Source organism: Pseudophryne corroboree, chromosome 7 (genome assembly GCF_028390025.1).
Source record: "Pseudophryne corroboree isolate aPseCor3 chromosome 7, aPseCor3.hap2, whole genome shotgun sequence".
NCBI lineage: Eukaryota > Metazoa > Chordata > Amphibia > Anura > Myobatrachidae > Pseudophryne > Pseudophryne corroboree.
Window position 1 is genome coordinate 71,386,332 of NC_086450.1, and position 26,971 is coordinate 71,413,302.

Here is a 26,971-nt window from a genome sequence, read left to right on the forward strand (position 1 = left end):
ATATGATACATTGTCCCTAGACATGTTACCACACACACACACACACACACACACACACACACACACACACACACACACACACACACACAAAACACCCCACAAACACACAGGGTATTATGAAGGCAGAGTTTCCCCCCAAAGAATGGCAGAGAGACACAGAGATTGGAGCCAACCCACACACAGCGCTATTAAAGGTATAGGGAGTCCCTAGCCAGCGCTGACTGTGTCCCTTAATAGGTGACACAGCCTGTATACAGCTCCCCCCCCCCCCCCCCTTCTACAACCCCCTTGGTACGGTACAGATAGCTGGAGATTGCTCTGGAGGGACCTGGATCCACTTGGCAGTGAGAGCAGGCAGGAAAAATGGCGCTGAACGCTGCTGGGTCCGCTCTGAGGAGAAGCTCCGCCCCCTTCAATGGCGCCGGCTTCCCGCTCTGTAAAGAGATTATACTGGCCTGGAGGAACAGTGGCTGACCCGGATCCGCAGACCCCGTCAGGAGATGACCAGTGTGGGGTCTGGAGCAGGCCCAGGACGCTCCCCCCAGCGCCGCACCAAGGTACACTGAGCCGCCCAGGAGCGCGGTTAAGGCCGCGCTCCCGCCCTAATAGCCGCCCTCTTCACACTGCCCCCCCCCCCTGCTTGCAAGGGGGGATAGTGACTAACTCGCCATGTTCAGCATCTGGGGGGGTGGCGGCCGGCTGCTGGGGCGAGCGTTTTCCTGTGGCGGGGCGCGATCGGAGCCTCCGGGGCTAACGTCCAGTCAGCGGGAGCAGTGGCTCAGGACCCCACGGGGCGGACACTGCTCCCCCCCACAATACCACGCTGCAGGGAGGCTGTCGCCAACAGCCTCCCTGTAAAACAAAAAATCCTGAAAGAAAGAAATAAAACTCTTTTACCAAGAGAACTCAGTAGAGCTCCCCTAGCTGTGACCGGCTCCTCAGGGGCACATTTTCTAAACTGAGTCTTGTAGGAGGGGCATAGAGGGAGGAGCCAGCCCACACTATTAAACTCTTAAAGTGCCAATGGCTCCTGGTGGACCCGTCTATACCCCATGGTACTAATATGGACCCCAGCATCCTCTAGGACGTAAGAGAAATAACTGGTAATAAATAAATAATAAATTATTGGCAGCCACCAGCACTGGTTTTGCCTATTATGCTGACAATATATAATTTGAATTGATCCTGGACCACCAATCCAGGACCCCCTGCAAGTGTCCTGGGGCACCCCAGGGCGCCACGGCAGGGATCCGGTCTTTAGGTCGACAGTAAGTAGGTCGACGCTGTCTAGGTCGACCACTGTTGGTCGACAGTAAGTCAACATGGTTTCTAGGTTGACAGGGACTCTAGGTCGACAAGTTCTAGTTCGAAATGAAAAAAGGTCAACATGAGTTTTTCACTTTTTTTTTTACTTTTTCATACTTCACGATCCACGTGGACTACAATTGGGAACGGTAACCTTGCCCGAAGCTCGTAAGCCATGCGAGGGGACCCGGTGCACTAATTGGCTATCCCGGTCGCTGTACAAAGAAAACGACACCAAAGAAAGTAAAAAAAAAACCTTATGTTGACCTAGAGTCCCTGTCGACCTAGAAACCATGTCGACCTACTTACTGTCGACCAATAGTGGTCGACCTAGACACTGTCAATCTAAGTCTAGTCTACCTAACATACCACACCCGCCACAGCACATAGTTTGAGAACCACTGGTCTATGCTAATAATGGGGGTCATTCCGAGTTGTTCGCTCGCTAGCAGATTTTATCAGCATTGCACACGCTAGGCCGCCGCCCTTTGGGAGTGTATCTTAGCTTAGCAGAATTGCGAACGAAAGATTAGCAGAATTGCGAATAAATAATTCTTAGCAGTTTCTGAGTAGCTCCAGACTTACTCCTACACTGCGATCAGCTCAGCCCGTTTCGTTCCTGGTTTGACGTCACAAACACGCCCTGCGTTCGGCCAGCCACTCCCCCGTTTCTCCAGACACTCCCACGTTTTATCCTGGCACGCCTGCGTTTTTGTACTAGTGGCCCCACATGGGCAGCACCAGAGGTGTAAGGTCTAGCCATGGGCCATGGCAGCAGCACCCTCCCCCGAAGACTTTCCAGATAGTGGGCATGTCCAGCATCAAGGGGGAAGTTAAAAAGAAATAAAATTAAATATTATGAGCACATTATATGATACACCTTCAGAATTTAGGAAACTATATAATTCTTTAGAAAGATATATTTTCTTGCTTATTACACCAACCGTATACCAATCACTATTCACTCAATCTTATATGTCAGCCAAGCAGGCAGACAGAGCATACACTAGATCACAGGTTCTCAAACTCGGTCCTCAGGACCCCACATGGTTCATGTTTTGCAGGTCACTTGTAGATTTTTAAAATGTGACAGTTGGTGATACACAGTACAGCTGCTTGGTGACCTGGAAAACATGAACCGTGTGGGGTCCTGAGGACCGAGTTTGAGAACCACTGCACTAGATCATCTGCAATCATAGGCTAAGTGGCAAAGTCATTTTCATATATGCAAATTATTTTGCATCTTTTTCATTATGTCTATAAAAAGGACCACATGTCCTCAAACAAAACAGGCCCCACTGGTGCGTCGGCCCACCGGGAATCTTCCCTGTAAACCCTATGGCCAATCCGCCTCTGCTGGTAATGTATGACTGCCATCATCTGTGATGGCAATCATACATTACCAGGAAAGTCCAGGAACAGAGCATTTTTTCCCTCATGGAGAGGGTCAGGTAGGCAAGCATGGATCACCCACTGTTGTAGAATTACAAGTTCCAGCACACTAATAGTCCCAGCTAGTAAGGCAGGGGGTCTGCCCTAACGCACTGAGGCTGACAGGGAATACTGCTGCCTACCACGCAGTTCTCCTCTCTCAGCCAACTGACTTGCATGACCATGTCCATTAGCCGCTTCATCCTGAACAATAAAGTTGTTGTTGTTGTTGTTGTTGTCAGAGATGCATGATGGGAGGTGTAGTCGGCCAAAGGAATGCCTGGTAATCAAGCTACATACGGAATGCCGGGACATGTAGTCGCGCTAGGAATGATAGGCAATGTGGTCGCGCAAGGCATGTCGGGAGCTGTAGTCCACACAATGTGCAGGGTATTTACTTGACACTGGAGAAGGGACATTTTAAAACGTGTCTGTGACTGAAGGAAGACAACAAGTGAGTACACAGGCGAGTAATGCCGCCGGATCACCGGGGCCAGGTGCAGGTGGGTCGGGATGGCTCTAGCCAGGCTGATAGAGACCACGAGTCCACTGGGCTACTGCCCTGCCTGTGTAAGAGGAGGCACCGGCAGTGGTGTACTGACAAGACAAGCAGATATCTGTGTCTGTGTGTGTGTGTATATATATATATATATATATATATATATATATATAATATAATATATGGATTGGGGGTGTCAAGCGAAGCACATGACATGATACAGGCAGTAGCATGGATCTGACAGGGAGGATGGATGGAGAACAGAGTGTCAGGGAACCAATGCAATAAATATATCAGACGATCTCTGTCCCTGGGTGACCCTCGGGTGGCTGCGAGCAATGTTCCTGCATTGTCCTGTTACTTACTACTCTCCAAACAGCATACTGCGTGTATTGGCGGCAGCTTCAATTCCACATGTGTAGCTCCATAGCTTATCCTGGGTGCCAGTGTGTGCCCTGTGCTACTTATATACTGGAGTCTGTGTGCCTGGTGCTGCTTATACACTGGGGTCTGTGTGCCTGGTGCTGCTTATACGCTGGGGTCTGGGTGCCTGGTGCTGCTTATACGCTGGGGTCTGTGTGCCTGGTGCTGCTTATACACTGGGGTCTGGGTGCCTGGTGCTGCTTATACACTGGGGTCTGGGTGCCTGGTGCTGCTTATACACTGGGGTCTGGGTGCCTGGTGCTGCTTATACACTGGGGTCTGGGTGCCTGGTGCTGCTTATACGCTGGGGTCTGGGTGCCTGGTGCTGCTTATACGCTGGGGTCTGGGTGCCTGGTGCTGCTTATACGCTGGGGTCTGGGTGCCTGGTGCTGCTTATACGCTGGGGTCTGGGTGCCTGGTGCTGCTTATACGCTGGGGTCTGGGTGCCTGGTGCTGCTTATACGCTGGGGTCTGGGTGCCTGGTGCTGCTTATACGCTGGGGTCTGGGTGCCTGGTGCTGCTTATACGCTGGGGTCTGGGTGCCTGGTGCTGCTTATACGCTGGGGTCTGGGTGCCTGGTGCTGCTTATACGCTGGGGTCTGGGTGCCTGGTGCTGCTTATACGCTGGGGTCTGTGTGCCTGGTGCTGCTTATACGCTGGGGTCTGGGTGCCTGGTGCTGATTATACGCTGGGGTCTGGGTGCCTGGTGCTGATTATACGCTGGGGTCTGGGTGCCTGGTGCTGCTTATACGCTGGGGTCTGGGTGCCTGGTGCTGATTATACACTGGGGTCTGGGTGCCAGCGTGTGCCTGGTGCTGCTTATACGCTGGGGTCTGGGTGCCTGGTGCTGATTATACACTGGGGTCTGGGTGCCTGGTGCTGCTTATACACTGGGGTCTGGGTGCCAGCGTGTGCCTGGTGCTGCTTATACACTGGGGTCTGTGTGCCTGGTGCTGCTTATACACTGGGGTCTGTGTGCCTGGTGCTGCTTATACACTGGGGTCTGTGTGCCTGGTGCTGCTTATACACTGGGGTCTGTGTGCCTGGTGCTGCTTATACACTGGGGTCTGTGTGCCTGGTGCTGCTTATACACTGGGGTCTGTGTGCCTGGTGCTGCTTATACACTGGGGTCTGTGTGCCTGGTGCTGATTATACACTGGGGTCTGTGTGCCTGGTGCTGATTATACACTGGGGTCTGTGTGCCTGGTGCTGATTATACACTGGGGTCTGGGTGCCAGCGTGTGCCTGGTGCTGCTTATACGCTGGGGTCTGGGTGCCATCGTGTGCCTGGTGCTGCTTATACGCTGGGGTCTGGGTGCCTGGTGCTGCTTATACACTGGGGTCTGGGTGCCATCGTGTGCCTGGTGCTGCTTATACGCTGGGGTCTGGGTGCCTGGTGCTGCTTATACACTGGGGTCTGTGTGCCTGGTGCTGCTTATACACTGGGGTCTGGGTGCCATCGTGTGCCTGGTGCTGCTTATACGCTGGGGTCTGGGTGCCAGCGTGTGCCTGGTGCTGCTTATACGCTGGGGTCTGGGTGCCAGCGTGTGCCTGGTGCTGCTTATACACTGGGGTCTGTGTGCCTGGTGCTGCTTATACACTGGGGTCTGGGTGCCATCGTGTGCCTGGTGCTGCTTATACGCTGGGGTCTGGGTGCCCTGTGCTACTTATACACTGGGGTCTGTGTGCCTGGTGCTGCTTATACACTGGGGTCTGGGTGCCTGGTGCTGCTTATACACTGGGGTCTGGGTGCCTGGTGCTGCTTATACACTGGGGTCTGGGTGCCTGGTGCTGCTTATACACTGGGGTCTGGGTGCCAGCGTGTGCCTGGTGCTGCTTATACACTGGGGTCTGGGTGCCATCGTGTGCCTGGTGCTGCTTATACACTGGGGTCTGGGTGCCAGCGTGTGCCTGGTGCTGCTTATACACTGGGGTCTGGGTGCCAGCGTGTGCCTGGTGCTGCTTATACACTGGGGTCTGGGTGCCATCGTGTGCCTGGTGCTGCTGATGCACTGGGGTCTGGGTGCCAGCGTGTGCCGCGTGCTGCTTATACACTGGGGTCTGGGTGCCAGCGTGTGCCCGGTGCTGCTTATACACTGGGGTCTGGTGCCAGCGTGTGCCCGGTCCTGATTATACACTGGGGTCTGGTGCCAGCGTGTGCCCGGTGCTGATTATACACTGGGGTCTGGGTGCCAGCGTGTGCCCGGTGCTGATTATACACTGGGGTCTGGGTGCCAGCGTGTGCCCGGTGCTGATTATACACTGGGGTCTGGGTGCCAGCATGTGCCTGCGCTGCTTATATGCTGGAGTCTGGGTTCCAGCGTGTGCCTTATGTTGTTTATACGCTGGAGTCTGGTTGCAAGCATGTGCCCCGTCCTGCTTATACACCGGAGTCTGGGTGCCAGCGTGTGCCCTGTGCTGCTTATACCCCGGGGTCTGGGTGCCAGCAAGTCTCCGCGCTGCTTATACACATTCACTGCCCTCTGGAACTTTGTATAATTGAGGGAAACTTACTTCACATCGTCTGACATAACAATAATCGTGTGTAAACGTCTCCCTGACAGCGGCCATAAGTCGGTTCTCTTACCATCAGGAAACTGTCCAGATCTCTTTTGCTGGGCATAAAGCAGAAGACATAATAATGGGTCTTAATGTGACATGATTGGCATGAAATGATATATTGATGTTTTCGCAGGATTTCATGCGGAGATGGCTCCGGAATGTGATAGCAGTGATAATCTAGAACCTCCAGAGGAGGCTACAGAGGCGGAGAAGGAACATCAGTCTCCTACTGAAGAAGCTCAGTCTCCATCCGAGGACCAGCCGCCAGCAGCAGCCGAGGACAACCATCAGTGGAAGATTCTGCTCTTCTACCTCTGCTTCTATGGATTTATGAACCAGCTGCGTCCAGGAGAAAGCTTCATAACGCCGTTCCTACTGAGCCCAGAAAGGAACTTTACAAAAGAACAGGTAGAGTACAGATGGAGCCTCGCTCATCTAGCCTTCTCTACTGCACCTAGGTGCACCAAGGTTTATTAGCATAAGCCTTTCATCTATTGTTCTCAGCTGCAATACAGCAAGGGATTAGTCATTACAGCAGGGGATTAAGGGGGTCATTCCGACCTGATCGTAGCTGTGATACATTTAGCACAGCTACAATCACTTACACTGACATGCGGGGGGACGCCCAGCATAGGGCTAGTCCGCCCCACATGTCAGGCCAGCCCCCCCCCCCCCCCCCCCCGCACAAGACAAGAACAAAGCATCGCACAGCGACGATGCCTTTGTATTTGAGGAGTAACTCCCGGCCAGAGCAGCTCCTGCGGCTGGCTGGGAGTTACTAGTCACTGCTCAGGTCGCAGCGGCTGCATGTGACGTCACGTAGCTGCTGCGGCCCGCCCCCGCACGGTCCGGCGACTCCTGTGTTGGCCGGACCGCGCCCGCAAAACGGCGGCCGAACGCCGCCGTGCCACCCCCTCCCGCTTAGCGACTGCCTCTGCCTGTCAATCGGTCAGAGGCGATCGCTAGGCAACGACAGCAGTCAGCTGTCTCGCATGCGCCGGCGCACTGCGTCGCCGGCGCATGCGCACTTCTGACCTGATCGCTGCGATGAACGGCAGCGAGTGATCAGGTCAGAATGACTCCCTAAGTCCGACAGCACTGGCTCAAGTAATTCTATTAAAGGGATAGATGAGCAGGGCTCCATCTGTATGGCAGACTCGCTCCACATTGTTCAAGGTTCATAAATAAGCAATCAAGCTTTCTGTGACCCTGTAGGACCTGTCTCTTCCTATTGTCTTTATTATTATTATTATTATTATTATTATTATTATTATTATTATTATTATTCATCTTAATAATAATAATAATATATTTTATTTATAATGCGCCACAAGTGTTCCATAGACCGTACAAGTGGATAGGAGGTATCTGCAGATTTTCAATACAGCTACCTTGGCTTTTTCCCTTTATCCCCAGGAATCATACTGTGGTCCTTTAATTATTTTGGTCAGTAGATCCTGGCTAAATGCCTGTAATGAGAGCAAACCTTTGGCCACAGTTTCAGCAGTGTGCGTAAACACCTAAATCGTTTAATAACCTCAGCGCATACTGTAGGTTCTGTAAGGGGCTTATTATAAACAGAACCTTTCTAGTCCTGTAACTAGTAATAAGAGATTTGAAGTATTTCACTTCTGTGTGCCCCACATTGCAGAACAATGTTTTATAGTTGACTTGTGTGTTGTGATTTTCTCATGTCTTATTTGTTGAGGAATGTTCTAAGCAGCACCTGCTGGGTAACTAAGCATGCGAGCTCTAACCTTTGTTCATTCCTTTACTCCAGACCTGAGTCATCTGGCTGCAAGCTTATGGGTCTAGGGTTTATTTGCTAAGCATGTGGTTGTCTAACCTCATCATGTTTATGCCCAAAAGTTGCCAAACATTTTGCAGTTTTAAATTTCAGACATAAAAACAATCAGCAGTGCCTGGTTTTATCACCCGATGCTCAGTAAACATACCCCGAAGACACACGAGTCGAGTGTTCTAAAATGGCAAATATTTTTGTCGAGTATATTAATATCTTTGCTGTTTGTTTACTTTCAGTTCCATACAATACATTTTGGGAGACAAAACAAAACAAACAAACAAAAGCTTGCAGAATACAGCACTGAACAGGTGACTTTGTGTTTCTCTGTTGAACCAGTGGTAAGGGGGGTACACACGGAGCGATTTTTTGCTTTATTTCTAAGCAATCTGATTAGATTGCTTAGAAATGAAGCACACATTGCTCCGTATAGCCCCTAGTGATAGCGATGCGCGTTGCCGGCTCAGATCTTGACTGCATGCAGTCAAGATCTGGCTAGATCGCGAGGCCCTCATTGAGCCTTGCGGTCTAGTTGGGATCGGGCTAGCACACGTCGCAGCTAGTACACATCACGCGTGGGCCCGCATTGCCCCATGTGTAACCCCCATTAGTATTGGTAAACGAACGTGGCGCTGTTGGAATTTAACCGCTCAGCGGCCACGGATCGTGACATGACTTCCAGGGGACCGCTGCAGCAGGAAGAAGTACACTTGTGCAGTGCGGATTTCCTCCATAATAGAAGAGGACACAGCGGGGCCTGCCGGTTGTATGTGATGTGACCTGGCCAGGTAACACATTTCTGGTCACTTGCGGTAGTGCCAGGCGAGTGGTTAAAAAGGTTTCAATTGCTAACATCAGCTCTTACAGTGCAGACAAGGGAGAAGTCGTGCCAAAGTGCAGGTGTGTACATGGCTGTATGCTGGACTTTGCATTGAGAGGAGCTGTCACCTGTCACTTTTGAGTTATTACATTGTTAACATACTGTAGCACCTAATTCCTCATTTAAGTATTAAAAAAAATTAAGTAAAGCTCTCTCTGCTCAGTTGGGCTGAAATCAGATAATCTGCAACCAAGCACTCTCGGATTAAATATAATCGTTAAATCCACAGCCTCGTTAACTCAGTAGTCCCACTTTGAGTGCAGCTGACTGTTTGGTCCAGAGCTTCCTTCACTTGGAGTACATACAGACCTTGCTAGCATTGTACATGCATGCCATAATGAAGTGAGACAGTAGCTTCAATTCCCAGTACATGCCACCCCTGCATTAAATGGGATCTTTTGTAGTTGAGTTACTATATCTTGGCAGATATCTCTACTCTCCATTGTCATATAATTCACAGTGAAGGTGGCAGTGGATCATGATTTGAGTGACTTTAAATGAGGCTTTATAGTAGGTGCCAGGGAGATGGCTCACCCCAACTCCGAAACTAACAGGAAATCTGAATTTGACGTGCAACAAACAAGGGTGTGCTGCAACTACACAACATCTGGGAAGACATTCAGAGTGCGACTCTGTTGTGTATTGTCTGGCACGCATTGTAACATCTGACTGGCATGCGACATTGCCACAGATAACACCAAAATGTAATGCTGGGGCTACAAGTAACATCAGCATTCGAGCAGCATAGCGTTCCCTTTCGTCTATAGGGTACAAGAGACAACTTGTACCCACTTGAGTCCCGTTGTTAGCCTCACAGCACAAGGCTATGCGCATCCCCTGAGTTAGTCAACACCGCTACTGGACGCAAGATAACTGGAAATGTGGAAACTGGTCTGATGAGTCCAGGTTCCAATTGTTTTGGGCAGATGGACAATGAGGCAATGGACCCTGCATGCCAACAAGGGTCAGTCCAGGCCAGAGGTAGCTGTGTTATGGTGTGGGGTGTTCAGAGCTGTCACTCAGTAGGACCCCTGGTACATCTGCAGACATCACTGACCGGTGGATGCTACGGAACCATCCTTGTTGGTCATTTGAACCTATTCTTGTCATTCATTCATTCAGATGGGAGTGGGCTCTTTCAGCGCAGCAATTTTGCCACTGCACAGGTCCGTAGCCACCACATTATGGCTGAAGGAGCATTCCTCTAGTGTTTAACTTCATGAGTTGTCTTCCTTCTTCCTCAGATTTGAACACCATAGAAAACATGTCAGGATTCCACCACCAGCCAATATTAGGGGATTTCTGACCATTATGCAGGAGGCTTGGTGTACACTATCTGCACAGTACTTCAGAGAGCTCATGGTGTCCATGCCTTGTCATGTTGCTGCTGTAGTAGGGATACGTTCAGGATCCCGACATTCTGAATATCGACAGCAGGATCCCACAGGTAAGTACTGGAGTTAGGGTTAGGCTGCAGGGGTGGGGGAAGGTTAGGGATAGGTTGCGGGAGGCGTGGGTTAGGGATAGGGGTAGAGTTTAAATACCTACCAGGATCTGTTGGGATTTTATCACCGCGATGCCGCTGTCTGCATCCCGACCGCCTGGATTCTGCTTACCAAACCCCTGTAATTTGATCGAAAAGGAGGCTATACGCATTACTAGACAGGTGTCTCCGTTTTTCTGGCATGAGTGTAAATTGGCACCCTGTTAAATTGTCGGTGCACCTGATCAGCATGGACCAACTTTTTAGGGGTCATTCACATTTCTATATCATCTGAATTCTAGAAAACTCTGCCATTTACTTGCTCCTTTTCTTTCTGTCCTCTCTTCTTTCCGATCTCTTCTTCCTCTACTAACATACCCACCGTTATTAAGTTTCTTTGTGGCATCCACTTTTTTGTATTTTCTATTACGTCCTTGAGGATGTTGGGGACACCAAAAGAACCATGGGATATAGACGGATCCGCAGGAGACATGGGCACTTTAAGAATTTCAAAGGGGGCGTGACCTGGCTCCTCCCTCTATATCCCTCCCCAGACTCAGTTTAGAAAATGTGCCCTGCGAGATGGAGGCACTCCGCGGAGCTCTTAGAGTTTCTCTGAAAAGACTTAATGTTAGGTTTATTATTTTGGGGAGATCTGCTGGCTACAGGCTCCCTGCTTCGTGGGAAAGAGGGGAGAGCAGTCTAGACCCACTTCTAATGAGTTTCAGGGCTCTGCTGCTGCTGACAGGATGCCTTCAGCTCCTGAGGGGAGATGAACGCCGGGCTCTCCTGGATGCTCGCTCCCACAGCTTACCGTCCCCCCTCTTCAAGGCAGAAGTCAGAAGACAGGTGAGTATGTGAGGAAAAGACCTCTTCTCTTCAACAAAGACTGCATATAGAGGTACCGCGCAGCATGATTTGCTCAGTGCGCGCCATGCTCCCGGACTGTACACACCGCTGGGTGCTGGGAGGGGGCCCTGGGGAGCTAAAAATACCTCATAAATAAGGCTGGCATATCTGTACAGTGCCCTGGCACTGCCCGCAAACCCCCGCCAGGATAAACATGTAAAAATAAGCGGGAAGAAGCGCGCCATGTTGGGGGCGGGGCTTCTTCCTCCAGTCTCACTCTGCGCCATTTCCTCCTCCAAGCAGCAGCGCTGGTCCTTCCTCACAGCAGACAAGTACCAGGGGCTATAAAAACGAGGGGGGGGCAGATTATTTCTATACAGAAATATAGCGCTGCAGCTCTGTGACACTTGAGGGTGTTTTCAGACCTGCACTTTGGCGCTGGGGTGTGAGCTGGCTCCTTTCCTTTTGTTCCCTCACAGGCTTTTCTTTGGGTGCTGTTAGGGAGACAACATGTCTGAGGCAGAATTTTCCTCTCAAGGGGATAATTTATTGGGGACACCAAATGTTTTGGGGGTCCTGTCGGCACCGCCGACGGCTGATTGGTTAACTGCTTTAAATGCTAATGTTACAATGTTAAATCAAAAGTTTACTGAATCTGACTCTCAACTGCAGATTTGGAAGAAATCAGTAGATGACGCTTTATTTCAAGGGTCACTGAAACGTAGTGTTGACCAATTAGATGACACAGATACCGACACGGACTCTGATACCGGTGCCGATTATACTGATTCTAGGTTAGATCCTAAATTGGCTAAGAGTATTCAATATATGATTGTGGCTGTCAAAGACATATTACGTATTGACGAGGACCCCTTTACACCAGAAACGAGGGTCTTTATTTACAAAGAAAAGAGACGCTTGGTTTCTTTTCCTCCTTGTTTTGAACTAAATGACCTTTTTGATGGCATTTGGAATACACCTGATAAGAAATTTCTCATTCCTAATAGGATCAAGGTGGCATACCCCTTTCCCGCAGCGAATAGGGATAAGTGGGAAATACCATCCACAGTAGACAAAGCCCTAGCACGCTTGTCTAAACAGGTTGCGCTCCCTGCGGCTCAGTCGACGACTCTTAAGGAGCCGGCTGATCGTAAGCAGGAGGCTACTTTAAAAGCTATTTTTACTACCACGGGGACGCAGCTTAGACCGCTTATTGAGTCAGCGTGGGTTAGTAGCGCCATTGAAAAATGGGCTGAAAGTTTATCTGCGGATTTAGATACTCTGGATAGGGATAGCATCCTAGTGACGCTTGGTTATATCAGAGACGCAGCTGCGTACTTGAAAGAAGCTGCAAGAGATGCTGGCCTCCTGGGGGGCTAAGGCTAATGCTATATCAATTGCGGCTAGGCGTGCGCTATGGACTCATCAATGGAATGCTGACGCTGATTCCAAGAAAAATATGGAGTCCCTTCCCTTTAAGGGTGGGGAACTGTTTGGTGACGGCCTTGCTGATTTAGTATCAGCGGCTACAGCGGGTAAATCTACTTATTTACCTAATGCTCCTGCGCAACAGAAGAAACCGCACTATTAAATGCAGTCCTTTCGGCCCAATAAATATAGAAAAGGCCGAGGTAACTTCTTCCTCGCTACCAGAGGTAGAGGAAGGGGCAAGAGAACTCACGCCTCCTCGAGTTCACAAGAGCAGAAGTCCTCCCCGGCTTCCGCCAAATCCACCGCATGACGCCGGGTCTCCCTTACAGGAGACCGCATCGGTGGGGGCACGTCTAAGGCTTTTCAGTCAGGTTTGGGTTCGCTGGGACCTGGACCCTTGGGTGTTACAAATTGTGACCCAAGGGTACAAACTGGAATTCCAAGACGTTCACCCTCGCCGTTTTTTCAAATCACTTTTCCAGTTTCGCTTCCAGACAGAGTTCTACTCTGTGGAGCAAATACAAAAATTATGTCAAAATCAGGTTGTGATCCCGGTCCCCCGGGTGCAACAAGGGGAAGGGTTTTATTCAAGCCTATTTGTAGTGCCGAAGCCGGATGGCTCGGTACGACCAATCCTCAACCTAAAATCTCTAAAAAAATTTCCTGAAGAAATGCAAATTCAAGATGGAGTCTCTCCGAGCGGTGATCTCCAGCCTGGAGGAGGGGGAATTCATGGTGTCTTTGGACATAAAGGATGCCTACCTTCATGTTCCCATTTATCCCCCTCATCAGAGTTATCTCCGGTTTGCAGTCCAGGTTACTCATTACCAATTTCAGACGTTGCCGTTTGGCCTGGCCACGGCTCCGAGGATTTTCACAAAAGTCATGATAGAAATTATGGTTCTCCTCAGAAAAAGGAAGAGTTACAATTATCCCGTACTTGGACGATCTCCTGATAAAGGCAAGGTCCAAGGAAAAACTGGTACAGGACATTGCACTGTCTCTGTCGCTTCTACAACATCACGGCTGGCTCTTGAACCTGCCGAAATCACACTTAATTCCAAAAACCCGGTTGGCATTTTTGGGTATGATTCTGGACACGGTCCAGCTGAGGAACTCCCTCCGGAGAAACCACTGGAAATTCAGAGTTTGGTAAAACTCATTCTGAAACCACCGTCTCCATTCATCAATGCATTCAATTGCTGGGGAAGATGGTGGCAGCATACGAGGCCTTCCAATTCGGGAGGTTCCATGCCAGAGTGTTTCAGTGGGACCTGTTGGACAAATGGTCCGGATCCCACCTTCATATGCACCGGAGGATAGTTCTATCCCCCAACACCAGAATCTCACTCCTGTGGTGGCTACACAGCTCTCACCTCTTAGAAGGACGCAGATTCGGGATCCAAGACTGGATCCTAGTGACCACGGATGCAAGTCTCCGGGGTTGGGGAGCAGTCACACAAGGGGTGACCTTCCAAGGAAGATGGTCAAGTCAGGAAACTCTTCTTCACATAAACGTGCTGGAGTTGAGGGCCATTTACAACGGCCTTCTACAAGCGGAGCATCTTCTTCGAAACCGGCCTGTCCTGATCCAATCGGACTATGTGACAGCAGTAGCGTACATAAACCGCCAAGGCGGCACAAAGAGCAGAACAGCAATGGCAGAAGCCACAAAGATTCTTCGCTGGGCAGAGACTCGGGTAAGCGCTCTGTCGGCAATTTTCCTTCCGGGAGTGGACAACTGGGAAGCAGACTTCCTCAGCAGAGACGATCTACATCCAGGAGAGTGGAGCCTCCATCAGGAGGTCTTCTCCCTACTAACGAATCTATGGGGGGTTCCCCACATAGACATGATGGCGTCCCGCCACAACAAAAAACTACTAAAGTATTGTTCCCGGTCCAGGGACCCTCAGGCGGCGGCAGTGGATGCACTGATGTCACCTTGGGTGTATCCGTCGGTGTACGTTTTCCCTTCACTTCCTCTCATTCCAAAGGTTCTGAGAATCCTAAGAAAATCACAGATTCCAGCGCTCCTTGTAGTTCCAGACTGGCCAAGGAGAATTTGGTACCCGGATCTTCAAGAGTTGTTAGTCGAAGATCCATGGCCTCTTCCTCTTCGCGAGGATCTGCTGCGGCAGGGGCCGTTCGTCTATCAAGACTTACAGCGGCTACGTTTGACGGCATGGTGGTTGAACGCCAGATTTTAGCCCGTAAGGGTATTCCCGATGAAGTCATCCCCACTCTTATCCTTGCTAGGAAGGGTGTGACGTCAAAACACTATCACCGTATTTGGAGGAAATATATTTCCTGGTGCGAGTCCAAGAAAGCTCCAGTGGAGAAGTTTGACCTTGGACGTTTTCTCCATTTTCTACAAAATGGAGTGGATGCGGGCCTTAAATTAGGCTCCATAAAAGTGCAGATTTCTGCTTTGTCAATTTTCTTTCAGAAACAATTGGCCTCACTTCCTGAGGTGCAGACCTTTGTAAAAGGGGTCCTGCACATCCAACCTCCTTTTGTGCCACCTATGGCACCTTGGGACCTTAATGTGGTTTTGACATTCCTAAAATCACATTGGTTTGAACCTTTAAGTAAAGTGGAGTTGAAATTCCTCACTTGGAAGGTTGTCATTTTGTTAGCATTGGCATCCGCAAGGCGGGTGTCTGAATTGGCGGCCTTGTCTCACAAGAGCCCTTATTTGATCTTCCATGAAGATAGGGCAGAATTGAGAACTCGGCAACAATTTCTGCCAAAGGTGGTTTCCTCTTTTCATATTAACCAACCTATTGTGGTGTCAGTGGCTACTGGCACTTTGGCTGAGGAAAAGTCTCTGGATGTCGTCAGAGCTTTGAAAATTTACGTTGCCAGAACGGCTCCAGTTAGAAAAACAGAGTCTCTGTTTGTGCTATATGCTCCCAATAAACTTGGGTATCCTGCTTCCAAGCAGACAATTGCCCGCTGGATATGTCACACGATTCAGCAGGCTCATTCCACGGCAAGTTTGCCGTTACCGAAATCGGTAAAAGCCCATTCCACTAGGAAGGTGGGCTCGTCCTGGGCGGGTGCCCGGGGTGTCTCGGCATTACAACTTTGCCGAGCTGCTACTTGGTCGGGGTCAAACACGTTTGCTAAGTTTTACAAGTTTGATACCTTGGCCGATGAAGACCTAAAGTTTGGTCAATCGGTGCTGCAGAGTCATCCACACTCTCCCGCCCAGTATAGAGCTTTGGTATAATCCCATGGTTCTTTTGGTGTCCCCAACATCCTCAAGGACGTAATAGAAAACAGGATTTTAATACCTACCGGTAAATCCTTTTCTATAAGTCCGTAGAGGATGTTGGGCGCCCGTCCCAGTGCGTACTGTATCTGCAGTTTAGTTCTAGTTACACACAGGTTGTGTTATGGTTTCTTCAGCTTGTTGCTGAATTTTGTTCATGTCCGTTGGCATGTGTTCAGTTGAATGGCATGTTTATGGCGTGAGCTGGTATGATGCTCACCTTGTTATTAATTCCTTTCCTCAAAATGTCCATCTCTCCGGGCACAGCTCCAAACTGAGTCTGGGGAGGGATATAGAGGGAGGAGCCAGGTCACGCCCCCTTTGAAAGTCTTAAAGTGCCCATGTCTCCTGCGAATCAGTCTATATCCCATGGTTCTTTTGGTGTCCCCAACATCCTCTACGGACGTAATAGAAAATACAAAAAAGTGGATGCCACAAAGAAACTTAATAACGGTGGGTATGTTAGTAGAGGAAGAAGAGATCGGAAAGAAGAGTTGTGAACTGGCTCCTCCCTCTATGCCCCTCCTCCGGACTCCAGTTTAGATTCTGTGCCCAGTGAGACTGGTCACACACAGGGGAGCTCTACTGAGTTTCTCTGAAAGACTTTGTTAGGTTTATTATTTTCAGGGAGACCTGCTGGCTACAGGCTTTCTGCATCGTGGGACTGAGGGGAGAGAAGCAGACCTACTTCTGTGAGTTTCAAGGCTCTGCTTCATTGGCTACTAGACACCATTAGCTCCAGAGGGTCTGATCGCTAGGTACGCCTAGATGCTCGTTCCCAGAGCCCACCGTCACCCCCCTTGCAGAGCCAGAAGTCAGAAGACGGGTGAGTAGAAGAAGATCAGAAGACTTCAGTGACGTCTTTGAGGTACCGCGCTGTGCGCCATGCTCCCACACACACAGGCACTGTAGGATGCAGGGCGCGGGGGATGGCGCCCTGGGCAGCATATAAATCCTCAACAGAGACTGGCAAACGTATATGTATAAGTGCCCAGGCACTAGATTTAACCCCCGCCAGTATAAATATATGTAAGAAATAGCGGGGCTGAAGCGCGCCATTAAAGGGGCGGGGCTTACCCCTCACAGCTCATTTCAGCGCCATTTTCTCCTTCCAAAACACTCGTCCTTCCAAAACACTGCTGTACAGATCACAGTGAAAAACGAGGGGGGGGGGCAAGTTATAAGTTAAAAATAAAGAAGCACATTATATAATGAGCGCTGTGGAAATGAGCTGGTAAACTCCTTCTGTGTTTCCCTGACAGAATGTACTGGAGTCTATCCCTTATAGCCAGTGTACTGTGTTTGGTACACGTGTGTCGGCATATTTGAAGCTGAGTGCTCTGCCACAAACGGCTGTGGGAATGACTCTGTCGGTACCGCTGACTCCTAATGGTACTTGGTACATGTGAATAAGTGTCAACATGTCAGTAGATGTATGTTCTTCCCAAGAGAAAACTATATGGGAGACACAGACATGTGGTGGTGACCCTGTCGGCACCAACAATATCTGACTGGGTAAAAATTGGCATGATAATGTGGTGCATATCAGAAAGGGCTATACCTGTATGTATATGTATGTATAGTAAGGTTGCATAGGTCTGTGGCACGAACACAGACGTAGCAATAATTATGGAGGGTGTCATATTCATAGAATAGATTTCCCTCAGACCCCTCGGGATCGCATAAATGTTATTTTGCCCAGTTACTACTCCCGGAGATCGACACGAATACTGTTTCTTATGTCGACCATAATGTTTCCTGACTAGATCCACAAAATCGGCATTCAGTACATGTTTCATACACATTAAGAATGTATTAACGTCACTAGGGACCCTGCTGTTCCTGTCAAAAGGGATATATATATATATATATATATATATATATATATATATATATATAATATATATATATATACGTACATACATACATACATATTGAGTATCCCTTATCCAAAATGCTTGGGACCAGAGGTATTTTGGATATCGGATTTTTCCGTATTTTGGAATAACTGCATACCATAATGAGATATCATGGTGATGGGACCTAAGTCCAAGCACAGAATGCATTTATGTTACATATACACCTTATACACACAGCTGGAAGGTAATTTTAGCCAATAATTTTTGTAACTTTGTGCATTGAACAAAGTGTATCTATAGTCACACAATTCATTTATGTTTCATATACACCTTATACACACAGCCAGAAGGTCATTTAATACAATATTTTTAATAACTGTGTGTATTAAACAAAGTTTGTGTACATTGAGCGATCAAAAAACAACAAAGGTTTCACTATCTCACGCAAAAAAGTCCGTATTTCGGAATATTCCTATATATATATATATATATATATATATAACACACACACACACACACGTTGAGTATCCCTTATTCAAAATCCCACATTTTTGGGTGCCCTACTGAGGTAATGGCTTATATATTATATATTATGTGTATATATAGATTTGTTATATAGATATATAATATACATATATATGTGTCATTATCTTAGTAGGGGAACCAAAAATGTGGGATTTTGAATTTTGGATAAGGGATACTCAACCTGTATATATATATCTGAGCAACTTACTACCATTTAGGAGAGTGCCGATCCGACACCAGTCGCTATATAGATAGATAGATATTTGTGTGCATAGGTGTATTTAAAGGTATATATAAACATTTTTATAATGAATGCTGAGGTAAAGTTATTCCTTCTCATGTGCTGAGCGGCCGTGACAAGATGTTTTCAAATCCTCAAGAGGATTCCGAGTGTTTATTCTTTTCCCGCCGTGGATAGAATGAAGTGAGAGTCACCCCCTGTTCTTCACGGGGCCCTGTCACAAAGGATTGTATGCAGGAAGATATGTGATACTCTTCATTATGTATCCGCGTGTACGTTGATTATACTTGCATTACGTACGCATGGGGGAGTAGTTGGTACTCCTTAAGTTGGGTCATATCTATAACATTGCAGCAGACTGCCGTGCGACCACAAGGGATATAGGACTCTTGGGTTTGCGGGCCAATTCCATGGCGGTCTCGACTAGGAGGGCGTTGTGGATTCACCAATGGAATGCTGAGGCTGACTCTGAGAAGAACTGGAGTCTCTTCCCTGTGAAGGTGAAACCTGGTTTGGGGATGGCCTTGTTAAGTTGATCTCGGCAGATACCACTGGTAAATCTACCTTCTTGCCCTATGTTCCCTCACAACGGTTGGTGACGCATTATTGTAGGATGCAGTCATTTCGACCGAATAGATACGGATTTCCCTTTCTTTGCAGGTAGAGGAAGGTGAAAAGGTAAGAGGTCAGCAGTCTTTTCAAGTTCGCAGATGCAGAAATCATCCTCTGTTTCTGCCACATCCATAGCATGACGCTGGGTCTATCTTGCGGGAGCCCACAACAGTGGGACCACGTATAATACTCTTCAGTCAGTCCTGGAACGGACCTGGACCAGTGAGTTTAAGAATAGAGTCCCAAGGGGGACATACTGCAGTTTCCAGACGTTTCCCCGCACCGATTATTTTCAAATAGACCTTACCGATTCTCCTCTGGACGGGGAGGTAGTGTGCAACGCCATACAAGAGTTGTGTCAGGATCAGGTCATTGTCCTGCTGTCCAAGTCACACACACACAAAAAAAAGAAGCTGTTATTCAAGCTTTTTCGTGCTCCCGAGGCCGGACGGCTCGGTCAGTACAATCCTATCTCTAAAATCCCAAAAATTTCTACTTAAGAAGTTGAACTACAAGCTGGAATCTCTCAGCGCAGGGATCTCCAATCTGAATAAGGAGAAAGGGGGTCTAATTACGGTTTCTTCCACATTCGGCTTACCTGGGTTTGCTATTCAGGATTGTCATTACCAATTCACCGAAGTGATGGCGGTATGATGGTTTTCCTTCGATAGTAAAAGAGTCATTATTATTCTGTACTGGGACGCTCTCCTGATTATGGCGAGGTCAAGAAACCAAGTGGTGCAAAACGTTGCATTCTCCTTGACAGTTCTTCAACAAAGTGGTTGGCTCCTGAACTTGCCAGAATCACTGTTGATCCCAACGACGCGGTTGTCGGCGTTGGAAATACTGTTAGATACAGAACTATTGAGAGTTTTTCTTCCAGTGGAAAAAGCTCTGAGGATCCAGAGTCGGGTCAGATCTGCAACAGGGTCAATCCATCATTACATTCCGTTGATGAAAAAGATGGTTGCGGCCTACGAGGCCATTCAGTGAGCAGGTTAAAAGCCAGAGTGTTTTTAGGGGGACCAGTTGGACAATTGGTCCGGTTTCCACCTGGGATAATCCTGTTTTTTCAAGACCAGAGTTTCACTCCTGTGGTAGCGGCGCAGTTCTCAAAAGCGCAGGTTCGGGTTCCAGGACTGGATCCTAGGGACCACGGATGCATGCCTTAGAGGTGGGGGAGCTGTCACACAGGAGGAATACTTCCATGGAAGAGGGTCAAGTTAGGATGCTTGTCACAAACATTAACGGTCTAGAGGTAAGGGCCGTTTATAACGGTTTTCTACAAACAAAATCCGAAGCAGCAATGGCAGAAGCCAGAAAGATTTTCCGCTGGGCGACGAAATCATATGCGCGCTCTGTCAGCGGTGTTCGTTCCAGGGGTGGACAACTGGGAAGCAGGCTTCCTCGGCAGACACATTCTTCATCCAGGAGAGTGGTGTCTTCATTCAGAGGTTTTCACAGAAGTGACAAGTCGTTGAGGGATTCCTATAATAGACAAGATGACGTCTCGCCTCAATAAGAAGCTTCAGAGAACGTTACAGGTCAAGGGACCCTCAAGCAATAGCGGTGGACGCCCTAATGACTCTGTGGGTGTTTCAGTCAGTCTATGCATCCCCTCCGCTTCCATTTTTTTTCCAAAAATGCTAAAAGATCATAAGAAGAACAAAGGTTCAGGTGATCCTCATTGTTCCAGACTGGCCTAAGAGGACCTGGTATCCAAATCTTCAGATGAACGCCGGATCCTAGCCGAGAGGATATTTCCAGTGAAGTCATCCCTACTTTTCTTCAGACCAGTAGAGGAGTAACGTAAAAACATTACCACCGTATTTGGAGAAAGTATGTGTTTTGGTGCGAATCCAAGAAGGCTTCTACGGAAGATTCCAGTGGGATCGTTTTCTCCTTTTTTTTCACAAGATGATGCGGGTCTTAAGTTGGGCTCGATTAAGGTTCAGATTCAGCCTTATCGGTTTTATTCCAAAAACAATTGGCCTCCTTTACAAAATTCGAACTTTCGTAAAAGGAGTATTACACATCCAACCTCCCTTTGTGCCCCCCTGGAGCTCCATGGGGTCTTAAAGTGGTGTTGCAGTTCCGGCAATCTCATTTTTTTTGAACCTTTACGTAAAGTAGAGTTGTAATTCGTTACTTGGGAAGTGGTCCGGCTGTTGGCCTTGGCATCCGCAAGGCGTGTGTCTGAATCGGCGGCTTTGTCCCACAAGTGCCCCTATTTAATCTTCCATACGGATAGAGCGGAGTTGAGAACTCGTCAGCAATTTCTGCCAAAAGTGGTTTCATCGTTTCACATGAACCAACCTATTGTGGTGCCAGTGGCTACTGAAGTCTTGACGGAATAGAAGTCTCTCGATGTGGTCAGAACTTTGAAAATGTATGTCGCCAGAACGACTCAGATTAGGACAACGGAGGCTCTGTTTGTCCTGTATGCTCCCAACAAGATTTGGGGCTCCTGCTTCCAAGCAGACTATTGCACGCTGGATCTGTAATACGATTCAGCAGGCTCATTTTACGGCTGAATTGCCGTTACCGAAATCGGTGAAGACCCATTCTACCAGAAAGGTGGGCGCATCCTGGGCGGCTGCCCGAGGGGTCTCGGCATTACGGTTTTGCCGAGCAGCTAATTGGTCGGGTTCAAACACCTATGCGAAGTTTTACAAGTTTGATACTCTGGCTGGTGAGGACCTCTTGTTGGGTCAATCGGTGCTGCAGAGTCATCCGCACTCTCCCGCCCGTTCTAGAGCTTTGGTATAAACCCCATGGTTCTTTAAGCGTCCCCAGCATCCTCTAGGACGTATGAGAAAATAGGATTTTAATACCTACCGGTAAATCCTTTTCTCTTAGTCCGTAGAGGATGCTGGGCGCCCGTCCCAGTGCGTACTGTATCTGCAGTTATTGGGTATGGTTACACACATTGTGTGTTGCGTTTAAGTCAGCCTGTTGCTGACGTTATTCTTGCCGTGGCATGCGTTATGCTGTTATTGGTTGTGTTTACACACAGGTTGTGTTATGCTTTATGTCAGCATATTGCTGCATATTCTTCATGCCGTCGGCTGGTGTTCTATTGAATGCCATGTTCTGCGGCATACTGGAGGTGTGAGCTGGTAAGATGCTCACCGTGGTTTAACAATAAATTCTTTCCTCAAAATGTCCGTCTCCCTGGGTACAGTTACTTAAACTGGAGTCTGGAGGAGGGGCATAGAGGGAGGAGACAGTTCACACCCACTCAAAGTCTTAACGTGCCCTTATCTCCTGCGGATCCCGTCTATACCCCATGGTTCTTGAAGCGTCCCCAGCATCCTCTACGGACTAAGAGAAAAGGATTTACCGGTAGGTATTAAAATCCTATTTTCATCTATGCATAGAGTATAAAACAAACAAGTTGTATACGTAAAAAAGCTTACAATCTAGAAGAGCTGTGGGTGAGTGACTAAAGGGAGAAGAGGGCAGAGGCTGAAGACTTGGGAGGAGGGATGGTAAGATAGAATGAAAAGAATAGCTTTAGGGGCACATATAAAAGGCTGGGAGGCTGGGTGAATGTCTAACTAAGTGTGGACAGCAGCTCTAGAAAAATGGTGAAAACGAGTGGGAGGGGGGTGATCAGGGACGAGGAGAGGTGGCAGTCCTTAGCAGAACAAAGAGGGTGAGGGAAGGAGGCTGGAGATGTAGGAGGAAATCTGGTTGAGGACTTAAAGACCTGTCAAAGCATAACTCCCAACATTTGGGTGGGGTTAATGAGGTCCTTGTACACGTGCTTTTGATGTCTGTCCCAAAGGAGGACTTGCTGCGGGTGTATCCAATGCTGGGGTCAGCTCTTATGCTGGGTACACCCCACTGCGACAACAGTGGATATGCCGTTGTACCGACAGACCGGGTGATTCAGGTAAGCATATACACTGACCAATTCGGCCGCTTGATCGCCAGTCTGGTCATCCTTAGACACTGTTGCTTGTGAAACAAGTTGGAGAACCTTTCAAACGTGCACCAACAATTGCACATCTTTGTCACTGAGGTCTCCTTTTGCAGCAATGCTAGCCATAATTACAAACGTCTAGTTAAGTCCAGCAGTGTTATACATGTTCGTATTAGGTTACTGTTTGCTTAATTACATAAATCTTTTCATCAGAGTTTTGTTAGTCCGTAGTGCATTCTATTAGGGAGAACTGTATCAAAGTAGGGCTTTATGTTTGGTCTTGCCGGCTGACTGTTAGGCTGCTTCCCACTTGGTTCCCGTTGTTTTTGACTACCTTCTTTTCTGTCTTTTTAGGTCACCAATGAAATTACTCCGGTGCTGAGCTACTCGTACATGGTGGTGTTGGTGCCTATTTTCCTTCTGACCGATTATCTCCGCTACATACCAGTGTTGATCCTGCAAAGCCTTAGTCACATCTCTGTATGGCTGATGCTCATCTTTGGCACAGATGTCCTCACTATGCAGTTCATGGAGTTCTTCTACGGCATCACCATGGCGGCTCGTGTTGCGTATTCATCATACATCTTCTCATTGGTTTCTCCGGCCAGGTATCAGAAGGCAGCCAGTTACTCCCGATCCTCTGTGCTTTTTGGGGTCTTTGTGAGCTCTGTGTTGGGACAGCTTTGTGTCACTGTGGGCGGCGTTCCTTTTCAGACTCTCAATTACATCTCTCTGGGTTTCATGGCGTTTGGACTCATCCTCACATTCTTTCTGCAACGTCCCAAGAGAAGCCTCTTCTTCAATAAAACTATTTCTAAGCAGGAAAATGGGGTGCATCAGTCCGAGCTGCAGAAGATAAATCCAGAAGCCAAAGATGAAGGTCTCTGCTCAGGGTGGAGAGAGTTTGTGATTGTCCGTATGCTCTTAGAAGTGAAGAGAACAATCCGTCATCCCAGACTGCGAATCTGGTCCCTGTGGTGGATCTTTAACTCTGCCGGGTACTACCTTATGCTGTATTACGTGCAGATTCTGTGGAACGAGATCTATCCCGCAACAGACAACCGCAGGGTATACAATGGGGGTGTTGACGCTGCTTCTACACTTCTTGGTAAGAATGCTCGTTCTGAGGAACATATTGTTAATTGGAATTTATATATTTGGTTTCACCTTATGGCATTGTGAAAACAAATAGATAATTAGAAGGATTTTTTGTTGTTGTATTTTTTTATTCTTAGAACTTCCAGAAACAGGAAGAAATCAGGGACATTTCTGAAATGAGTAAAATGAGCATCTGAACACTTGTCCAGGGTATGGAAGCTACTACAAGGTGGGGGGATGTATCAAGTCTTAGAGGGGAATTCATCTGCTTTCCCCTGCAGCTGCCACTAGATGGTGCCTGACAGAGAATTTAATTGTTGTTCCATTCAGGCAGACACAGGGGGGGCGACACATTTTTTATTTTTTTTTACACTTGCCTCGTGAGCTGGCGAGCGGAAACGTCTGAATACTCCGTGGTTTCGGCGCCCTAACTAGCAATTTATACAGACTTAGCTGCTATACGTGGCTAAACCAGGTCTAATTGTGCGCGACAAGTTCAATAATGAATGGACACCCAGAGCGATGGAACCAATTTTTGCGGCTGTTTAAAGCAATTGAATCGCCCCCTTGGAGAGAGAGAAAGTGGAGAAGTTGCTATGGGAAACTTCTCTCTATCATTTTCCAATGCTTTATACATCTCTCCTTAAATTTTTGAATGATATAACAGCCATCCTAAATATATATTTAGCCATAGATATAATACAGACACCCTTTTATTTATTGCAAAGTCGAGTAACCAGTCTAAAAGAAGTAAATACACCCAGAACATAAGAAGATATGTCAACAACAATACGAATACAAAAAGGGGAGGGGCGGAAGGGCAGGGTTTTAAAAAAGGGTAAAAGGTGGTATGCCCCAGAGGGAGAGGGTTGAGCACGGTCAGGACAGAATGATTACAGCATAGTACTATAGTGGGGGTGGGTTGTAGGGTTGTAAATGATGACACCATATATTCCATGTGGTATATGTACCAGATTCTCTGCGGTACAGCCGGAAAGGAAGGAGATGGTGGAGAGTTCCAATCGGCTGCGAGCTGGCAGGTGGCGGCACAAAGGAAATGGAATATAAGCTTAGATTGGTGTAGATGCAGTGGGTAACCCTAGCGCTTACCCGGTGTCTTTGCGGGATGGCAGTCATTAGGGCGACACGAGTTAGATCAACTTACATTGGTTCGACCGCGTTTGGTCGACATGATCACTAGGTCGACGTAATCATTAGGTCAACATGAGTTTTTCACAATTTTATTAAATGTTTTTACTTTTTTCATACTTAATGATCCACGTGGACTACAACTGGGAACGGTAACATGTGCCGAGCGCAGCGGTAGCGGAGTGAGGCACCTCGCCCGAAGCTCGCGAGCCATGCGAGGGGACACGGTGCACTAATTGGGGTTCTCCGTCACTTTACGAAGAAAACGACACCAAAAAAAGTAAAAAACAACAACTCATGTCGCCCTAGTGACCATGTCGACCCAATGTATGTCGACCTAATGAACCACTCCCGTCTTTGCGAGGTGATGCATTAATGTGTTGGTGTGTGCGGGAATGATAACACAATGAGAGGAAGTGCAATTCCAACAGTTTATTGCTTGTGAATACAATAAATGTCCTTGCGCATAATCCCAGGGGTGCATCTGGATATATGCAGTAATGGCCGCCCAATCTCAGATATACATCTATGCTTCTTGCGCTACAAGTCGCATTACATATAATGCGAGTGGCGTGTGACTCGGTAGCGGAGATCACCTTTTTGCGTTTTTTTATTTCCGCGAAAAATACGTCTTAGACGCAGTGTAATGCAGTAGGACCCACAAGCATCTTCTGCTGAGTAAAATGATGTGCCGCATGCCGATATTCTGTGTGGTTGTCTGCTGGCCGGCAGGTGGTTCTAACTTACCGTTATGAGGATGCTGTCCTTGCGTCGCATTCCTAAGGTGATAGCTCCTGTTTACTAGCCGGCAGAGGGACAGCATTTTTACATTCAAAATTAATTTCCAACTGACATATTAAAACTGATAGAAGCGCTATATTGGTAGTTTACTAAGAATATCAGAATTATACAACCCTATTCCAGGAATCGTAAATACATTGCTGGTCCAACCCCCACCCATGAGAATCTCCAGAACATTTCATGTCTCCATATATAAACCAACTATCAAACCCAATTTTAGGATGGATCTCTGTTAAAACCATTCTATTACTATGGATGGCAATGAAGAGCAGAAAATTGAAAGTATCCTTGATTCTCACTGATTTAGAGCAGTGGTTCCCAAACTCGGTCCCCAAGGACCCCCAACAGTTCATGTTTTCCAGGTCTCCTCACAGAATCACACGTGAAATAATGAGCTCCACCTGTGGATCTTTTAAAATGTGTCAGTGAGTCATGAGTACACCTGTGCACCACATGAGCTGTTAGGGGTCCTTGAGGACTGGCTATGTGTGAATCCACATATCGTTTTTGCCGGACGGGGGGTCCTGCGAAACGGGTCCGGCAAAAACGCTATGTGTGTGGCCCATGCCTAAATCAATGAGAACCAAGGATACTTTCAGTTTTCTGCTCTTCATTGCCAGCCATAATAATAGGATGGTTTAGAGGATAATTGATAGTATATAGTGCATTGGAAAGGGTATAATCCTGAATAAATGGCATTGATAAATAATGGATGTGCAGACAGGCTTAGAAATACCCTGTTGTAAATGATTAGAGAAACCACAATTCAGAGGTCTTCCAAGCTCTCCCCCAGGAGTGTGGCCGATGGGACAATATATGG

The 26,971-nt window shown here is 48.0% G+C and overlaps 2 protein-coding genes across 25 annotated transcripts in view; one reads left to right on the forward strand and one right to left on the reverse strand.

Annotated features, from left to right (window-relative positions):
- LOC134944600 (poly(rC)-binding protein 3) overlaps positions 1-3,070 on the reverse strand; it is a 160,802-nt gene extending 157,732 nt beyond the window's left edge. For all 22 annotated transcript variants that reach the window (XM_063933292.1, XM_063933288.1, XM_063933289.1 and 19 more), the window contains exon 1: positions 2,880-3,070. The gene's annotated coding sequence lies outside the window, so the exon portion shown is untranslated. The remainder of the gene's footprint in view (positions 1-2,879) is intronic.
- Positions 3,071-3,080: 10 nt separating this feature from the next.
- Positions 3,081-26,971, forward strand: part of SLC19A1 (solute carrier family 19 member 1) — a 35,520-nt gene continuing 11,629 nt past the window's right edge. Inside the window, exons 1-3 of one of the 3 annotated variants that reach the window (XM_063933285.1) lie at positions 3,081-3,202; positions 6,354-6,628; positions 23,458-24,211. In XM_063933285.1, coding sequence (XP_063789355.1) covers positions 6,368-6,628; positions 23,458-24,211 — 1,015 coding nt within the window. In that variant the 5' untranslated portion in view covers positions 3,081-3,202; positions 6,354-6,367. Of the gene's footprint in view, positions 3,240-6,353; positions 6,629-23,457; positions 24,212-26,971 lie in introns of all 3 variants that reach the window. The other 2 variants (XM_063933283.1, XM_063933284.1) reach the window with 2 other exon arrangements.